This window comes from Astyanax mexicanus, chromosome 2, assembly GCF_023375975.1.
Source record: "Astyanax mexicanus isolate ESR-SI-001 chromosome 2, AstMex3_surface, whole genome shotgun sequence".
Taxonomy (NCBI): Eukaryota; Metazoa; Chordata; class Actinopteri; order Characiformes; family Acestrorhamphidae; genus Astyanax; species Astyanax mexicanus.
The window spans coordinates 25,204,650-25,225,610 of NC_064409.1; the positions used below are offsets into that span (position 1 = coordinate 25,204,650).

The following is a 20,961-nucleotide window of genomic DNA, read 5'->3' on the forward strand; positions in this document are numbered from 1 at the left end:
CAGATTTTGGCAGCCTGCTGAGACCCACAGTGGACCAGAACATTCCTCAGCTTCTACAGATCTGTCATGTAGCGCAGGGTCCGTACTGGGTTTAATGGTTTAGCCCTGAACCCCCAGAACCCCCCGGAGCGGAGTAGCTGTTTGTACTGATCCGCGGTCAGAGCACTCGCCCGGCCTTTCTCAGTACACTGCGACTCTCAAGCTATTTAACCTTCTGACCTTTCTAATGTATTTACTAGATAAATTAAAGCCTACCTAATGCTTCCTCTGTTTGTTTTGGTTCTGGTCGCTAAGCCCTAACAACACAAACCACACAGCTGGTCAGAACATTCTCAGAACAGAAACCCGTGTTCACAGAATTTCACCAAAATACTCCACTTTTATACTACAAAATACTCAACTTAATTGAATAGTTAACAAAAGTTTCATTATATGTCAGTCCTTCACCAGAGCTCCATGGTAATTGTCATAGTATTACAGGTGGTTAGGGTGTTATTATTAGTTGCCTTCATGTGATATTAAAAAGTTTTTCATTCATCATTGCAGAAATTATGTTTTGCAATGGTGGCACATGCAATTATAGAATCCTGCGGAGGACTGTTTAAAATGAATAGGTTGAATAGGTTCTGCCAGGGTGAGGCAGTTAGTTTGTGATGCTAACTGCTTTTTCTGAGTTAGATTACTCACTGAATTGATGACAGACTAAAGTCCCTGTGTGACCTTGTAGCTATAAGAAGTGTACTGTCTGTTTTTAGCTTTAAGCTAACTCTGACATCTGTTTTTCTCTCTTTTGTGTATCCAGTAAAGTACCACCTCTGCTTAAAAAAAACTAATGTTAGAGGAAACTCCTCTATTTGGCTGAATGGGCTTTTTTTTATTTTTATCTGAATAATTCCAGCTACCAAATATTCAGTGCATCCCAGGTGTGGATTCAACTGGTCTATAGGAAAAGCTAAGAATATTAAGTTTTTTTTTTATGATATCTGAACTTTCAGTCAGTATGGTGAAGGACAGCAAAGAAATTAGCATTTTGTCTTTAATGTTAGAATGCAACTTTAATTACGGACCCCCAGTAAAAGGCCCCGGGGTGAGTCCATAAGTGTTTTGCTGTCCAGAAGACGCCACTCACGCTAATGTGGTCACTTTCAGGCCACTGTTGCTGTCAGGCCGCAGTTTGAAGTGGAAATGAGCGGCGTTTTCCATTAATCGCCGTGCTGAGTCGTGCCCTCTCTCGTCCGCTCTCGCGTTAAACTCGTGTCCGACTCCTCCGTAATCTCCACTGCTGACATCCCACCGACAAGCAGCTAATCCGTCCGATTGGCTGCAGTCGTCACTGATGGAGGAAAGTGAAAATGAGAGTTGTCACTTTCACGGCTGAGCTTTGATGAGGCAGTGGGGTGGCTCATTTGTGGCTAATCGAAGCGCTAATGTTTAATTTGTTATTATAAAGCAAGCTCAGCTGAAGGGCAGCACTGACCCAAAAACACCATATACCCTCACGTACCCTCATATAATCTCAGGTACCCTCACATACCCCTATATGCCCTCATGTCCCCTTATATACTCTCACATACAATCATGTACCCACATATACTCTCACGTACCCTCATGTCCCCTTATATACTCTCACATACCCTCATGTACCCTCATATACTCTCACATACCCTCATGTACTCTCACATACCCTCACACACCCTCATGTACTCTCACATACCCTCACACACCCTCATGTACTCTTAATAGACTTTAATATACTTTTTTGTACCCTTATGTACTCTCACATACCCTTGTGTACCCTCATGTACTCTAATAGACTTTCATATACTTTCATGTACCCTCATGTACTCTGATATAGTCTCATTTACCCTCATGTACCCTCATATACTCTCATAGACTCTTATATATTCTCAAATACTCATACTCTCAGTCTCTCATATATCCTTATACACTGTATACATATATCATGTAATATACTGTCATATACTCTCGTACCCTCACGTACCCTTATAGACTCTCTTGTACACTCATGTACTATTATTTACTCTTATATACCCTCATGTCTTTTCATGTACTTTCATATACTCTCATGTACTCTCATATATTCTCATATACCCTTATGTATCCACATATACTCCCATGTACTCACAGATAAAGATGTTCTACATTAACAAATTCAATAAACTCCTTTCTGGCCTTCTTGTTTTTTACTCACTGGCCACTTGATTGGAAATACCTACATAGACTGTGCTTTCACTCACTTTCCACTTTATTAGAACCACCCAGTGTTTTTCTTATAGAACTTTTTAAGGAACTGTAATTGTTAAGGTGGAATTGTTCTAATATGTGTGTTTTTCAGGATCTGGATGATATCGAGGACGAGAATGAGCAGCTGAAGCAGGAGAATAAGACCCTGCTGAAGGTGGTGGGTCAGCTGACGAGGTAGAACGTCCCGGAACCCAGAGAAAAACATGGCGTGTTTCTGCTTGGGCCTGTTCAACATAACCTGTCCGTGTCTCTGTCTGTGAGGAGGATGAGGATGATGATGATGCTGGTGTGGGGATGATTAAGATGAAGATGATGTGTGTATGATGTCAGCAGGCTATGATGTTCTATTTAATGTAAATGTGTGTATACGTGTACGTACAGCGTTCAGGTTCGGAAGTTTACGAACTGTCGCTACGTTAAAAATTGAATGTACCGTCTTGATTTCATCCGATTGTTTTTCTACGTATGCAGAAAGGGCCCTGACCTACGGCCGTGTGCAAAAGTATTAGTACCCCTCTACTTCAGTGTACTGTTGAAATTATTGTTTTTGAGCTTAAATAAACCACATTCACACTCTACCCAGGAAATTCTGCACATTTTAATAGACAATTACTGTTAATGTACTGAATTTAATAGATAGTACATGTACATTTACATAAATAAAAATGTTTCAATAAATAATATAATGCTTTTTAAACTGTATTAGAACTTTACCAATAGAAATGCTTTAAAATTACTTGGAATTTAATTTTTTTACAGTGACTTTTTACATTCTATTGAGTTAAGTTAAGAAGTTTTTTTTTCCCTTACTGTTTTGGAGATAAAAGGTTTTTTTTGTATGAAAGCATAGATGTATATAATACATAAGGGACATATTATTACATAATTACCAATATATAATCCAAAAAAGACTACAATCAGAAATACTATTTGCAGCACCAGTCAAACATTTGTACATTGAATATAAAATAAAAAATATTTGTTGCATTTGTTGCATCCCAGCATTACTATTGGACAAAAATCCTTGTATCTCCATTTTGTCTTTTCCCCTAAATCTGTCTGAATAATTTTTTATATCGTATCAATATTTCAAGATGAATGGACCAATAGAAATACTCCAAAATGAAAATTAAGTCTTAATTACAATTACATCCAAAGAGAGACATATGTTTTTTTCCTTCTTCTATAAATGTTATATTATGGATATATGCATTTTTGGGATACAGTGACAATATACGCTTTTACAATATGAAATCCAGCAAATAATCAATAATTGTGAATTAAAATGTGCTGCTGTATATCACTGAAGCGTTTGCACACGGCTGTACAGTTATTCAGACTGTCTGAGCTGTGTGTGTGTGTGTGTGGTGTCTGTAAGATGAAAACCGAGTCATTGCCACCAAAATGAAAAGGAAATGGGTTTTTCTGGCCAAAGTGGGTGTAATGCCCTGCACATTACCACTGAGCGTCCAGCACACACTGTGCTTTACCCCCCCACAGTACAGATGCATGATGCAGAGCTCTGAGACCATCTCAAACTATTAATGTTGATTTGCATATTCTATTTGCAGATTATGATATGTAAACATTTTTTAAATGTAACAAAATTAAGATTAAATATGTCTGGATCAGATTTACAGAATTTATTTACAGAAAATAAAGAACATTACGTCATTGTTAGTACAAAATTTCTTTTTTCTTTTTTTTCTTTTTTAAATTTTTTGGTATTATTTAAAAGCTGCAACTGTTTTTCACACTTTGTTAAAATTTCAAGACCAACAGACCATTAGAAATACAGTTACATACAGTAAAAATGTAAGCTTGATTTCCATTCAGAGAAAAGAAATAGGGATGCACTTTTTTAGGTTTTCATTATTATTTTTAATGTGAATTAAATAAATAGCCTAAATGTGTTTTGTTTTGGTTTCCAAAAAAAATAAATTACAAAACTACTAGCTAATAAGTTTAAATAATCCAGCTGGTGACAATTTGATCACATCATAAAACATCATTGTTTCTTATAAATTATTAAACTATGTCAATTATTTAGCCAATTTTTGCAATCTTAGCTGAATAATTTTTGTTGCCAAATAATTGGTGCGTCCCAAGTTTGTGTCTTGTTTGTTTTTTCGTTCTGACAGATGATTTATTAGTACTCTGTTATAAAATGCAGAAGAAGGATGCATTAAAATGGTAAAATTTTAATATACAGGACAGTATTATTAATTTCTATTTGCCCAATCTATTATTGCCCAAATCTATTATAGCATATTTAAAATAGTGTATTTTTTATATTATAAAATACATCTTTCATTTGATAATGTTCCTGATATTTTGAGTTGAAATTAAAACAATTCTAGAATGAATAAAGTTCGATTGTTTTCTTTTTATTTGTAAAAGAAAAACAAAAACAGTATATACTTGAAGACTGGTAAAAATATTGTCTATTAAAGTCATAATTTGGCAAAACCTTAATTAATATAAATATTTTTATTTTGTACACTATGTCGTACCCCAAATGTAGTCATGGAAGAGCTCACTTCTTCAGTCCTGCACTGAGGCTACAAAGGCTAATATAGCTAGCATTAGCAATTAGTAGTATGCTAACTGCACTAAATCATTACACTCTCTTCTCAAGCTGTGTAATTTATAATTGTAATAAACCTGATTATATGGTTTCTGGCTCTGTATAAATCACTGAAATCTATAAACATAGACTTAGTTCTGCTAGCACTGCTAAAAGCAGTTAGAAGCATGTTTAAAACTTTTTCTTCTGTACTTAAATTTGTGTTCATTGCTTGGTAGCCTGGATTATCATTTTTGTCAGTGTTGCAGATAATTGTTAGCAATACTTAAAAGCTATAAATCACAAAAACGATAGGTCATACAATGTCAGAAACCACATAATAAGCCAATTAGCCATGGTTTGAGGTCTTTAGGTGATACAGTTAGCATCATGCTAGCTAGCTAACTGCTAATGTTAATTAGCTGCTATAGCCTCATAGCTGAAGCCCAAGCACCAAACATTTTTTGTTTTTAGCTGAGTAATGACATTGAGAACGGTGTGAATGTGATATTTTGTTTTTTTGACAGATTCTTGCTTTAAAATTGACTTTCAAATCATTCCACACCATAGACACTTCCAGACGAACAACAGAGTTTTTTTTCTAGGTTTTGAAGAGTAAGCGTGCTGTATGTGTGTAATTTTCTGTCAAATGCATAATTCAGATGTTTACAGTTTGTTTATTTGTGATCTCATTAGGTGTAGCTATTCATGATATATGGTTAGTGAGGTTTCTAGGCTCTAGGCTCCTGCAGTGTGTTTTACCATAACCAAATCAGCCAGTGGAGGAGGCCATATACACAGATCTACCATAATATAATCACCTGCTTATTTCTACACCTGTTATCCATGTATTCAGCTCCACTGATCATATACGTTCTGCAATTAAGACAGCAGTGCTGCTGGAGTTTTTAAATACCTCATTCAGTGTCACTGTTGTACTGAGAACTGTTCTACAACAGCGTCTTGTTGGCAGCATCCTGTGGGACGGATGAAGGACTAGAGGATAACCAACACAAACTGTGCAGCAGCAGATTCAAAGCTTCTGTCTCTGACTTTCTGACTTTATCTACAAGGTGGAGCAGATAGAGGTAGGAGTGTGTAATAGAGTGAGAGATTAAACTCAGTTTTTAAAAACTCCAGCAGCACTGCTGTATCTGATCCACACTTACTCACATACTTGCTTACACCAGTAATGTATGCAGAGGAAAAGACCCCATGTGATCAGTGGAGCTAAAAAAAATGAACGGGTGTAGAAACAAGGAGGTGGTCATAATGTTATGTTTGATCAGTGTATTAGCTATATAGGCAGCGTATCATTCCACCACTGGCTTTGTTGCTCTGTATCGATGGGTTTTATATAGGCAGAAAAGCAGCAATTCTAGCGAAGGAGAACATTTCGTTTTTTTATCTTTGAGACAAATCTACATTTTCTCTCTCTCTCTCTCTCTCTCTCTCTCTCTCTCTCTCTCTCTCTCTCTCTCTCTCTCTCTCTCTCTCTCTCTCTCTCTCTCTCTCTCTCTCTCTCTCTCTCTCTCTCTCTCTCTCTCTCTCTCTCTCTTACACTGTGCCTGCCTCTCTCGCCCCTCTATGCATTATGCATGTACAGAAGATGAAGTCATTTAATAAAAGTTTGATTATCTCTCTATCTCTGCAGTTTTGTTTGTTCATTTTGTGCCGGAATGAGAAAATCGTGTTTAATTTTCATGTCGATGTGCTCATTATTCATTATAAAATGGTAATGAGCTTATTTTTAATATTCCAGACACTATTATTAATTTCAGTCTGCCAGCTTTTCTATTATTCCTCATCTTTTCTGCTTCGGTCTCCTATAATAGCAAATTAAAAATGAGAAAATAGGCTGTTTGGGTTTAAAAATAAAGCCTTTTCATTTTCAGATGATCAGAAATGGAAATGGAAAATTGTTATTTTGCCATTATTCATTCTTTCTTTAAGTTATCATGCACACTAGTATCCACATAGCACCTTCCTACCAACCACTTAATAACATTAACTAAAATTTCCCTGGTAACCACTTTAAGAACCATTTTTCACCTAAGAACGTCCTAGGAACCACCTAATAATCATTGAACAACACCTTAGCAACCACCTTACAGTCACTGAGCAACATCTTAGCAACCAGTCAGTAACATCCACTGGAATCACAAGCAGCAAATAGCCTGGCAGTACCGAAGAAACATTCTAGCAACCAGCTTACAATCACCTTCCAACTTCTGGAGACCACTTAGCAATATTTTAGCAAGCAGTTACTGTGTAACACCCAATGAACCCCTTATCAACGTTGTATCAATTATCTAACAACAACAGAACACTTAAGAATCTAAAGAATCTAAAACAAACCCCTTGCACCATGTTGGCACCACATTAACCACCTAAGACAGCATTCTAACTGAAAAAAAATCTGAATTTGCATTTTGGAAAATTATTTGTATTCAATTTGGGAAATGAATTATTTGTTGTTGGTTTTTTTTAACCCTGTTCACACTCTTATTTAAAAAATGCAATAAAAAAGTATTTTTTTCCATGTGAAAAGCTTTTTATTTGTAAACCTAAGAATACACTTTACAGTACTATACGCTCTCACACTGCTGCTACTTTATCAACCTCAAACTTTTGCTGGCGTATACTATATACTTATATATTTTTATGTCTAATTGAAAAATAAGCAGTGAAAATCAAACAGCAGTAAAATGGGAAGAGAGTCCCTAAACTTGTGCGCTGTAGTAGTGTATTAGCCCCGCCCCCTGGCCGTGCTCTGTGTGTGCAGTGCTATCAGGAGGATGCAGGGCTGCTGTAAAACGTGTCTGCATATTAATAAAGTGATGGCAGTGCGGTCATTAAAGCGCTCGCTGTGAGTGCGTTTCCCCGCTATCGCTCTAATGCTCCAGTAATTGCTTCATCCCCCTCTCCACCGCTCCGGGACACGCTCGCGTCCGGATTTGCATTTTTATGGGGCGAGAGAGGCGTCTATTTTCCTTTTCTTGTACTTTTTTCAGCCTCTCCACTTCCTCTCCCTCCTCTTCCCTGTCCTCCATGTTCGCACCGCTGCCGCCTCCCCACTTTATCCTCTCGCTGTTCTTCTACTGTTACAGCGTCTCGACAGGGACGTCCCGCTGAGAACTGAAGATACACTTACAGACAACAAACATAACACCTCAGGATTCTGCATAAATACAAACAGCAGATATACAGTCCCCTTCAATGGTATTGAAACAGTGAGAACATTCCCTGTATTTCTGCTGTAGATTCAAAACATTTTGGGTTTAAAAGATGAATATGAGACAAAAATCTTCAACATTTTAGCTTTCATTTCCAGGTATTTATATCTGTGTCTGAAACACAATTCAAGTGTGTTTTGTTGCCCAGGTGTGTCCTTATGCATTCATTATTTAAACATTAGATAGTCCTGAATGTATATGCTTAGTTTCAGATTTGGGTTTTGTCTGTGCAGACAGCATTTTTTAGAGGAGTAACCAATATGATATTTGAGCACTGTCTATGGGTGAAAAAGAGCAACAGTAAAGCTGAGAGAAGAAGAAGAAAGTTGTCACTGGTGTACTGAGTAACAGATGTTGAACAGGTAGACCAAGGTAAACCACAGCAGATAATGACAGAAATATTGTGCATGCTGTAAAAAAAAGACCCTAAAACAAGAACATCAGCAACAATCCCCAAAGAGCTAGATTGAAGGAATCACTATATATAGATTATAGATTGATGAGACAAAGATTAACATTTACCAGTGTGTACCAATTGTTCCTAGATTTCCTTTAGGATCTGTGTGTCTGTCGTTCACTCTAATGGAAAAGCTAATTATTTTTTGTGTATTTTACAATATATACTGACATTTACTCTGTATACAATCTGTTGCTGTGCTCGTTGCCTGGCGATCGCCCAAACATAAATTAAGCGTGTTCATAATCCAGTGTATCACAGACTCATCAGTCCTGAATCTCATCTTCATTAACAGTGATGGTCGGACACAGCTGGGAGCCATTTCTGCATCTTTTCAGCTCTCTGAAAGAAAATAACTGAAGCGAACCCATTACACACTCTCTGCCGGACGCCGAGTGTGTGTTTACTCATTAGCCGCTCGTTAGCACTGTGTTCAGGGAGCAGATGATGTACAGTGTGCCGTGTCGAGACTCATCAACAGCAGCTCATCCCATCCAATCCATTCATCATCCATTCATCTGACTCAGAGTAAAAAAGCAGCACGCTCTCATACACATTACTGACTGAAGATCAGAGGGTTCATACTCTCAGAGTATTGGATGGAGCTCCATCTTTCTAGAGAACACAGTTCTGCGTCACAGCTAAATACTGGGAGCTTTATACTCCTCTAGCCCACTCCTGGCATGTTTATTTATTAGCTCCAGAGAGTGGTCTTTTGGCAGTATTTTTTCTCTTTAGGGAACAGACAAATTGAATGTGTGCATTTGCTCATCAGTTCAGCAATAGGTGCAGCTTAAAGTAGCTGAACGCTGCAATCATTAAAAGGGGTGTACCCAAACATTTGGACACAGTTTAGCCCCAGCCACCCCTTACTGCAGTTCTGCATTAGCCACATATAGCTCTGTATAGCTCTTCTATCAACTTTCCTGTGACAACAACATTAGTTAAAAACTGACTTTTTAGGTTACTGCGCCTTTAAGACTGGTGATACAGATCCATCATAACAGTAATACCACCTCTATGCAGTGGTGTGCAGTGAGGCCCTTCTAACCCTTCAGAGAAGAAGGGGTGACAATAAATACAATCTAACCAATCAGATTCATGATTTTCACTCCGGGGGTGGGGCCATGGCTGTTTTACCCCTTCTCAGCACTGTGCTGAAGGTGTTACAAAAGAGCATTAAGGATTCAAATATTGCAAAAAAAAAAAGGTTTATTTTTTTTAAATTTTTTTTTAGGTTTAAGTTTTATGAGTTCAGAAATCAATATTTGGTGGAATAACCCTGTTTTTTATTCACAGTTTTCATGCATCTTGGCACGTTCTTTTCCACCAGTCTTACTGACTGCTTTTGGATAACTTTATTACTTAACTTACTCCTGGTGCAAAAATTAAAGCAGTTCAGCTTAGTTTGATGGCTTGTGATCATCCATCTTCTTCTTTATTTATTCTAGAGGTTTTCAATTTTGTAAAATCGAGGAAAAACATCATCATTATGTGGTCTCTTTTTCTTTTTGTAGAGCTGTATACAAAAAGCATATATACACCACAGGAGCCACTGAAACCAGATCATCAGTGTTCTTGTCTGACAGCTAAACTATAACTCAGCTACTCTACCTGTAATGCAGACAACTGACCTATTTTAGCCAAGGGTACCTGTGAGTCAGTTAATTCCTAAGTGTGGCCCTGCATTCCTACACTAATATAACAAAATAAGGTTTATAAACTGATTTATGGGGGAAAATAAAAATGTGATAATATTAGCGCAGTGTTGGAATTTTAATTAGACACTGGAGATGGAAAATGGGCGGGGCTGTTTTTATCATTGAAACATGAGGCTGAGGATGGGCTACATCTCATACTGCAACCAGCCAGCAGAGGCACTATAACTGTCAGTCATTGGTTTATTCAGACTGATCTAAGAATACTTTTGTAAAACTTTCCTCCCAGAGTCTGTGATTGACGCAATACTGTTAAAATTGTCACCATAATCTGAGGAATGTAAAATTCAGGGCGAGAGGGTGTGCGGTTAGGTTCCACAGCGGAAATCTTAAAATCAGAACTGCTGAACCCGGTGATCTTTATTGGGAACGTTTCGGAAATCTGTTTATTCTGTACAGACGCTGCTTTCTGATAAACACGTCTGTCCCGTGTTCGCCGCTCTTAAAGCTCGACCTGGAGATCTGCTCCGAGATGAGTCTCCCGGCTGGAAGCGGAGGGGGATGTAATGGTGTTTAGGGGGGTGAAGTCATGTAAACCTAAATGCATTTGATCCTGTAGAGCTGATAGCCTGGAGATAAACCCCACCTCCTCCCCCTCAGATTCAGTGCCGCCCTTATCTTCCTCCTGAAGGAGCCCATAATTCATTATCCGGAGAACCGGGCTCTCACAATCCCCACCGGCATCTCCACACTCAGCCCAACTCTAATATTATCCCCATAATATTATTTATCCACCTTATTCCTTAAAAAGACAGACTTTCCAGCAATCAGGAGCCCGTAAAACCCTGTTAAGAAGCTCATATCAACAAAAACTAACATTTCCTTACTTTCCAAATACAGATGTCCAAACTGAAAAAGGTTAAAACATCTCACATACTTTTGCTTTAGCTTTAGCTAACAGGTTTATTAGCGCAGGCTAAGAAATGAAAGCAAGCTAAGTGGGAGATAATGATGGTGACCGGTGGTGTCTGACCAGAATTGTTTGTGTGGTTGGATAAACAGATTCTGCCGTATGTCCTTTGATTGGTTAAGGTGGTCAAGAAAAAGTTGAAGTCCCATGTTCACCATCATTTCATCCATAGACCTGTTGACACAATAGAACACATGCAGAGGTCTTAAGGTCTGTAAGGATAGAGATGGTATGGTTGGGTATAAGTAAGCCAGTGTGAATGCTGGGTCATGCTGCTAGTCCATCAGCAGCCAGAGTCTGAGAGAGTACATTAGATCATGCAGTTTTTTTCTCAGTCGGTACAGTAGGTGGTGCTCTCTCTCCTGAACACTCCCATTGTGATGCTGGTCAGTACAGGCGTCTGTTAGCAGATGTATCAGAGCTGGGGATCCTGTGCTTTCCTTCTAGCATGTTGTTGACCTAGTGATGCTCATTGATAGACTGATTGAGTCTGACTTCACATCTGTTGAAGTGAGATGATGTGAAGGCATTACTAGTGATAGGGGAAGATCTAATGAGTGGGTTTGGTAATTGGCCTTCCAAACATGTTTATGTATGAATAGGTATGAGTATATGTGAGTATTTGGATATGCATGGTCATATCTATCCTGCTGGAGGTGTCTTGGTACCAGTCTCTTAAAAGATGTTCTCGCGCAGCTGCAGGGAGGATCTGATTGAAGATCTGGGTGAGGACAGGTGCAGGTTGGTCAGTGCAGACCCCAAGACAGGACTGCCAAACACCATCTGGGCCTGGCACCTTCCTCACCCCCCGTCTCCTGAACCGTCAGCACATCCTGTTCACATATCTGCAGGGCAGGAGCTGGACGGTGGGCTAGGTGGTGGGCTGGAGTCAGAACTGGGGAGTTGAGGGGATGCTGGTGTTGGTGCTGTGGTATGGATAAAGTGTGAAGCGGGTAAATGTGTGATGTAAACTGGGGAAATGTGATGTTTTGCTAAGCTATAACTCTAAGGCTTTAAGTCTGTGGGGCAGCTGGTGTGTTTCCTCTGAGCTGTTTTGAGGAAATATGGCATAAATCCAGCATGTTTTCTCTTTGCGGTTGTTTTTCCCTCCTGTGGTGAAGCGTGGCGGTGAAGCGTGGCTCCCGCAGAGGCCCCAAAGGTCAGGCTCCCTCTAAAGGCCAGGGTCATTTATCCGTGTCATAACAGCGTGCCGTTCCCTCTCAGAGTCATGTTCATCGCACTGACAGGCCACTCAGCCTCACCCAAGCCTTTAGCCTTTTACAGTAATACGGCATGTTTCCAGAAATACCCTCAGATCCTCTCATCCTCATGAAGGGTCTGTATCCAGCATCATCCAGCTGAAGCCTGCTTAGACTGTTTGTGTGTTTTAATCAGTGGTGTGCAGTGGGGCCCTTCTAACCCTTCAGAGAAGGGGTGACAATAAATGCATGTAAATCATTACATAATTTTTAATCAGGAAATATATATCATAGCTATTGTAAGTGTAAGAATTTATTTTATAAATGAACTAAAATAAAAACTAATTTAAAGCATTAGTCTGTGTTTTTCAGTTGCTACGGGACTCTTATCTGACTGACAGCGGTTTTAACCAATCAAAGCTTTTTAAAATGGCTTCTGCCCCCACGTTACTGTGTGACCCTTCTGATACATGATTTTGAGAAGGGTGCATTAATGAATCTATCAGCAAATTAGCAAAGTCGAAGCAAGTCTAACCAATCAGATTCATGATTTTCACTCCGGGGGCGGCCCATGGCTGTTCTCAGCGCTGTGTTGAAGGTGTTATGCGTTGCTTAGTCATAAACGGAGCTCATGCTGGATTAATTCAGTAGTTAGAGAACTATCATGGAATTGTGGCAGCAAGTGAGACAGATATTCTGATTATATTTGATTACAGAAGGGGTACCCACTATATTCACTTTATCTATGTGTCGGTTGGCCGGCGGCGGTATGGGGGTGGGGGGGTGGTTGGTGATTACAGAAGGGGTACCCACTATATTCACTGCACGCCACTGGTTTTAATCTAACAAAAAATCTCTTTTACTTGATATAAAAACCCAACCGGGTGGTTTGGGAAAAGCAGTTAACAGGAGCTCAGCAACTCCTGTAAGACAGTTGGAGAATGGAGAATAGATTTGAAGAATCTAAAGTATAAAACATTTTGGTTTGTTTAACACTTTTTGTTTACTTCATAACAGCATATTCATTCCTCCATAGTGTGGATGTCTTCTATATTAACCCTCTCATGCATGAATTATAATAAACTCAGTCAGGATTTTTTTTCTAAGTGTTTTTATACATCCTTAGGGATGTAAAACAAGGTTTGAAAAAAATATATATTCTATCTTTATTCGATAAAGAAATATTTATCTGTCCACTCAAGTGTACTTCATGCATTTTTTGTTGTAAAAAAAACACAAATGTAATTCAGTTATACAGTTGTAATATGGTATTCTGTTGGAATAGTGGAACTGAGGAGGATATTGTGACACAAGAAAATGTCTCTGAACCGTAGAACCTTATAGAATCTTGATTGTGACTGGTATTATCATACTGTATTCTTGTCAAGTCTCTGAACTGTTAAGTGAGCATATTCTCTTATAGTATTTTATAGCATGTATCATATTTCCTGTCAAATCATGCTTGTTGCTAATTTCTGAGACTATTTTCTATGATGGTTGCCAAAGCATACAGGGCACAAAGCTACAAGACACTGCATGCAGATGTACTTGGTTCTTCGTGTGCTGGCATTTTATACTTTCTTGAGCTGGGGCCAGTGGTTTCCAGGGGCATACTGGATATTGGGGTGCCCTTAGTCTCAACAGCCTCATCTCCTTCATCTCCGTTCCTCAGCCTCAACTCCCTCAGTAACATTTCCAGACTCACCTTCACTATCACTGCTTGACCCTACTTCTCTGCTTGCAACTGTCTGTACTGGCAGACATTCCTCAATTAAAGAAGTTGATTTACAGCCAAAACATTAAACAATATGAATTATTTTAAAAACAACACTGGAAGTAGTTGACATTGCATTAAAGTTGAAAAATAGCTAATGATGCATGATGTACAATTAAGTGGACAGATGATTAATCTACAATTCCCTCAAATATAAAATCAAAATTTCGAAAATCTTTACATAATATGTCACCTTAGATGTTACTTGATGTAATTATATATTTTTTTACCTGCAGTGATATAATTTTATAAAAGGTAGAAACAAAAATAGCCAAGGTGTTTGGTGGTTTTCCCTGTCTGCCGGCCATCTTGATTTCATTGACTTCTTTTTCCCATTACAATGACCAACCAATGGGATTTTTTTTGTATAGGATGATGCAATAGCTTCCACTACAGTGGACTATATGCAGCAGTGCCCAAAATTGCAAGCATATTTAAAGAAAAAACAATTTTAAACAGCTGTACACTGTAGTGACCTCTATGCATGAAAGGGTTAATCTACAACATAGAAAATAATAGAAATAAAGGAAAAACATTAAATGAGAAGGGGTATGTCCAAACTCTTGACTGGTACTGTACACACGGACACTCAGGTACCACCAAGTTGTAAATAAAAAACATAAAAACCGATAACGAGCTGTGATGTATCAGTGTGACAGACTCGTGTAAATAATGTTGACGTAGGTGATTAGATTTAATTTTAGATGCAGAAAATCACATGAATCTTAAAGGGTATTTTAGCGTAATCTCTCTCCGCTGCTAAAATCCATATAAATTACCTCTCGTCACCTGATCCCTCTCATCTAAATCACCCCTAATACACTCAGAGCACATCTAAACAACACCAGGTTTATTTTACAGCTAAACACAGTTTACACATTCCCAGCCACTTTATCAGAAACCATTAACCATGCATATAGCATCTGTACACATACAGTACATACCCATCAAAAATACACCAGCTCATACCTATTTATACCCACAAACAAACATACCCATCTATACCAATTCTCATACTTACCCATCTATACCTGCATACAATCCATCCAAGCATCCTTATCCATTTATACTCATACCCATCCATACATATCTCCATCTATTCCAATATTTACATATGCATGGCTATCCATACCCATCTATACATAACCATCCATACATACCCATCATATTCATACTAAAGTGAGAAATACAGTGCTGTGAAAAAGTATTTGCCCCCTCACAGATTTCTTTTGTTTTTCTTTTTTTGTCATACTTTAACAGACTTTAACAAACATATTTTAATATCAGACAAAGATAACCTAAACCTAACATAAATGTAAAAGAATAGCCCTTTTTGAAATTAACTGTGATTTGGCATTACTATCAGACCTGTAGAATCAAGAAATTCAATTTACACAAAAAAAAAAAAAAAAATATATATATATATATATATATATATATATATATATATATATATATATATATATATTGTGTAAATATATATAAAGTGTATATATTGGTGATTCCCAGGACTTTGGGCAAAGATTCTTTGGAATGACATCTTTATAGCTGATGTAAAACTAACACATCATTTTAGAAAAAAAAAAACATCATACTGACTAAAACTAAAAACATGGTGGTGGTAGTGTGAAGGTCTGGAGCTGCTTTGCTGCTTCAGGGACTAAACAACTTTCTGTAATAGAAGGAACCAGGAGTTCTGCTGTTTACCAGACAATCCTGAAGGTCAATCCAGATATCTAGCCATCTGTTAATGACCACAAGCTCAGGTGTACTTGGGTTCTGCAACAGGACAATGATCCAAAGCATACAAACATGTCCACCTCTGAATGGCTTAAAAAACAAACAAACAAAAAAAGGTTTTGCTCTGGCCTAGTCACAGTCTGGTTGAGATGCTGAGGCATGATCATAAACTGGTGGTTCATGCTCGAAAACCCTCCAATGTGGATGAACTATAACAATTCTTCAAACAGGAGTGGACCAAAACTTCTCAACAGAGATGTGGAAGTCTCATTGCCAGTTATCAGGAAAGCTTGATTGCAGTTGTTGCTGCCAAGGGTAGCCCAACCATGTTATTGTGTTTAGGGTAAACACTTTTTTACACAGGGCTACACAGGGCCACTTAAAAATCAGGGAGGGCTCTCAGGTGCATGCCCACTGTGAAAGATATAATCTAAAAAAAGAAAAAAATCTGAAAATCACAATGTATGATTTTTTAAAAAAATTTATTTGTGTGTTATTACGGTCGACCTCTAAAAATTCCAAATCCACTCCACTTATTATTGTAAATTAGAAGCAACTGTTTGAGATCGTTAGCTGCATAAAGACATCTGTCCTCCTCACACAATCAGTAAGACTCCAAGAGCTGTTCAAAGACACCAGAGACAAAACTGTAGACCTCCACAAGGCTGGAAAGCCTTGGAAACTGTTGGAGCAATTATTAGAAAACGGATGAAGCTTAACATGACTGTCAATCTCCCTCGGACTGGAGCTCCATGCAAGATCTCATCTCGTTGTGTATCAATGATCCTAATAAAGGTGAGGAATCAGCCCAGAACTACACGGGAGGAGCTGCTCAATGACCTGAAGAGAGCTGCACCCCTGTTTCCAAGGTTACTGTGTGTAATATACTAAAACGTCATGGTTTAAAGTCATGCATGGCACAGAAGGTTCCCCTGCTTAAATCAGCACACGACCAGCCTGTCTTAAGTTTGGCCATGACCATTTAGATGATCCAGAGGATTCATGGGAGAAAGTTCTGTGGTCAGATGAGACCAAAATGGTCTGGCCATGTTTGGCAGACGAAGAATGATGAGTACCATCTTAAGAACACCATCCCTATTGTGAAGCATGGTGGTGGAAGCATCATGCTTTGGGGGTGTTTTTCTGCACATGGGACAGGACGACTGCACAGTATTAAGGAGAGGATAACCCGGACCGTGTATTGTAAGATTCTGGGGAACAATCTTCTTCACTCAGTTAGAGCATTGAAGATGGGTTGTGGCTGGGTCTTCCAACATGACAATGACCCAAAGCACACAGCCAGGATAACCAAAGAGTGGCTCAATAAGAAGCATAGCAAGGTTCTGTAGTGACCTCCAGCCCTAAAGCCTTATAGAAAATCTTTGGAGGGAGTTCAAACTCAAAAACCTGGCTGATCTGGAGAAGATCTGTGGAGAGGAATGGGCCAAAATCCCTGCTGCAGTGTGTGCAAACCTGCTGAAAAACTACAAGGAACCTGACCTCTGTAATTGTAAACAAAGGCTACTGTACCAAGCAATAACATTGATTTTCACATGTGTTTAAATACTTATTTGCTGGAGTAACACACAAATATTATTTTTTTTAAACGTACATTGTGATTTCCCGATTTTTTTTTTATTTTGTCTCTCACAGTGGACATGCACCTACGCAGATAATTTCAGACCCCTGCATGATTTCTAAGTTGGAGAACTTGCAATGTAGCAGGGTGTTCAAATACTTATTTTCCTCACTGTATGTTTTAAGTCTGTAATATTATTTTACAGTATAGTAAATAGAACAATATAAAACACTATATTAATGAAAAGGAGTGTCCAAACTTTTGACACAAATTAAAAATTAGGAACAGGCTGCTGGTTAAATGAACTGACACAGTTGTGTCCAGTTGTGGCATCAAAACACATGAGGAATTCTGAGTAAACAAGATGGCTGTAAATGTGTGCATGGCTATGACATCACAACCATGATGTTTTTAATCTGCCTAGCTGCCTACTAGTCAACAGATCATCACATACTTTCCCATTACTATAACATCAAAATCATGAAGTGACTGATTTTGATGAACAGGCCAAAATAAACAGACCCATGTTTATGACATCGGAAAATTGAACTTGCTGGGCCTGAACTCCTCCCTCTGCAACTGCGTGAGAGCAGGTGAATTATGGGAGTTGGAGTGAGGTGTGATAGTGGGTGCAGATGGATTATGGGAGTTGAAGTGAGGTGTGATAGTGGGTGTAGATGGATTATGGGAGTTGGAGTAAGGTCTGATAGTGGGTGCAGGTGAATTATGGGAGTTGGAGTGAGGTCTGATAGTGAGTGCAGGTGAATTATGGGAGTTGGAGTGAGGTCTGATAGTGGGTGCAGGTGAATTATGGGAGTTGTAGTGAGGTCTGATAGTGGGAGCAGGTGAATTATGGGAGTTGAAGTGAGGTGTGATAGTGGGTGCAGATGGATTATGGGAGTTGGAGTGAGGTCTGATAGTGGGTGCAGGTGAATTATGGGAGTTGGAGTGAGGTCTGATAGTGGGTGCAGGTGAATTATGGGAGTTGGAGTGAGGTCTGATAGTGGGAGCAGGTGAATTATGGGAGTTGGAGTGAGGTCTGATAGTGGGAGCAGGTGAATTATGGGACTTGGAGTGAGGGCTGATAGCAGGGGCGTCACCTGGCCTGGGCTTCAGAGGCTTTAGCCCCGAATGATTATCCAGTAGCCCTGAATTGTTTGACATCTGACTGAACTGTCAGTGTGAACAGAGAGTAGTGACAAACAGAAATCACATCCACATTCAACGCAGGCCTGTGCAGTTTTCCTTAGCTTCCATGAAACATGGGGCACTTTTGGCATCTTTTTTCATATATACATAGAGAAAATTGTTGGTACCCCTTGGTTAATAAAAGAAAAAAACCCAATGGTCACAGAAAAAAAACTTAAAACTGACAAAAGTAATAATAAGCAAAATGCTTAAATGAACAAATGAAAATCAGACATTGCTTTTCAATCAATGCTTCAACTGAATTAATTTAAAAAATAAATGCAAATTCCTTGATAGTCTTGAGATTATATTGTACCCTGCACAGATTCAAGACACCCTGTGTCAGATGCAGCAAAGCATCCCCAGAACATAACAGAGTTTCCTCCATGTTTTTCAGTAGGGACAGTGTTCTTTTCTTTATATACGTCATGTTTCCATCGGTAAACATGAAGCTAATGTGCATTGGCAAAAAGTAAAAAAAAATTTCTCATCTGTGCACAGGGCATTCTCCCAGTAGTTCTGTGGCTTGTCAACATGTAGTTTGGCAAATTCCAGTTTGGCTTTTTTACGTTTTGTTTTCAACAATTGTGTTTTTCCTTTAAGTTCACTTTGGCTGAAACAATGACACTGATGTTCCTCGAGCTTAAAGTTCACCTTTAATCTCTTTAGAACTTTTTTCTGATTACAAGATTGTAGACAACTGTGATGCTAATTAGTAGACACACCTTGATTAAACGTGTCTCTTTGGTCACTTTATTTTCAGGGGTACCATAAATTTTGTCCAGAACTGTTTAATGAGTTTACTTTTTAAAATAATTCTGTTGGACCACGATTTAAAATCAATGTCAGATTTTCATTTGTTCAATTTTATAGAATTTTTATTTACTATCACTTTTGTTAGATTCAAGTTATTTCTGTGACCATTGTGGGTTTTTCTTTCATTAAACGTGGGGTACCAACAATTTCGTCCACTTTTGTATTAAAGTTATATTAAAGTTAAATAAAAGCACTTAATATCATTGATTTAAAGTGTAAAGAAAGATGACTGGAGTCCAGAGTGTATTCTGTATCAACAGGAAATAAAACATTTTATTGAACATTTGTGTATATGAAGTTATATAACAACAGTCAGAAGCTTTACAGAGTGAATCACAACACAAAGTCAAACGAAATCGTAAAACACCTTGTCAAAATGAAGGTATACACAGCAATATGACCGTCGGCCACCGCGGGGCCTGATGGCAGGAAAGAAACACTCTGAACATTTCTACGAGATTACAGAGAAAAGTTTTTCCACGCACAAAAATACTCAAGCAGGCAGTTGATTATACACGAAGGCAACTGGGATCTTTCTACAGCATCAGATTCTAATTCTACACACAGCTTCTCCTCGAAAGGGTCAGTGTGGCTTTCGGTTCGGTGGCTGGAGAGGATTGGAGGATTTCTGTGTCACAGAGCGGGTCTTTATTAGGTGTTTCTCTTTCTCTTTATTAATTTTTGTGTAATAACAGGGTCGGTGTGGGTGTTTGTGTGTTGTGTGTGCTGTGTTTTGTTTTAAAGGAAAACTTTAATGTTTTTCAACATAATCTCTTTCAGCTGTACCTGTGGAGTAGTGATGATACTGAGAAACAAGCGAAAACGAGTTTACGTCAAATTTCTTATAATAGATGTCAGTGGGCATTTGCTGAAATTTACTTTAATTAACTTTAAAGCAGCATTATGTAGCATTTTGCCCTGGAGTTGCCATTTTTGCCACTCTAAATTAAACTTGTTAACCAAGGATCTTGAAGGATACATCAGATGCTTCCTTAAGTCCTTCTGAATGTCGGCTGAATTTCTTGCCTGTATGTGAAGATTACTTTATTTTAGAACATCATTCTATGGCATAACCACACCTATTTTTAAATTCTACATAGTGGACTATTGGACAATTACAATTTAATTCATGTCATCATCACCTAGTAGATCACACTTGTAGCATGTTTTAGCATTTGGCCACTGACATCTGTTATACGGAAGATTAGCAGATTGGCATCGTCATGTCTCAGCTCTTTCCTAAGCACAGAAAATCTTATCAACATTGGGTGGTACCTGCTCCACCCTACATGTACTGGAAACAGTTTAAGTTGAAAAATATCTGAGTTCCTTTAACGGAGCAGCGTTGCATGCTTTGGTGTTGCTGCAGTAAAAGTTAGCATTGCTCTGCAGGGTTAGAAATGGCTTTTTTCTCAGGCTACTTTATAAACCTCTGGAGTGCGCAAAGCAGTGCTGTCTTTTACTGGTTTAATGTTTGTATTTTTCTACATCTACAATCCTACTCACCCCAGTG

At 38.5% G+C, this 20,961-nt stretch overlaps 2 protein-coding genes across 2 annotated transcripts in view; both read left to right on the forward strand.

The window, feature by feature from the left end:
- The window catches only part of pawr (PRKC, apoptosis, WT1, regulator), an 85,585-nt gene extending 79,109 nt beyond the window's left edge, over positions 1–6,476 (forward strand). Inside the window, exon 7 of the mRNA XM_049473945.1 lies at positions 2,357–6,476. Within this exon, the coding sequence (XP_049329902.1) occupies positions 2,357–2,443 (87 nt within the window). The 3' untranslated portion in view covers positions 2,444–6,476. The remainder of the gene's footprint in view (positions 1–2,356) is intronic.
- rps16 (ribosomal protein S16) overlaps positions 1–20,961 on the forward strand; it is a 1,145,183-nt gene that overhangs the window by 235,933 nt on the left and 888,289 nt on the right. The gene's annotated exons all lie outside the window — the stretch shown is intronic.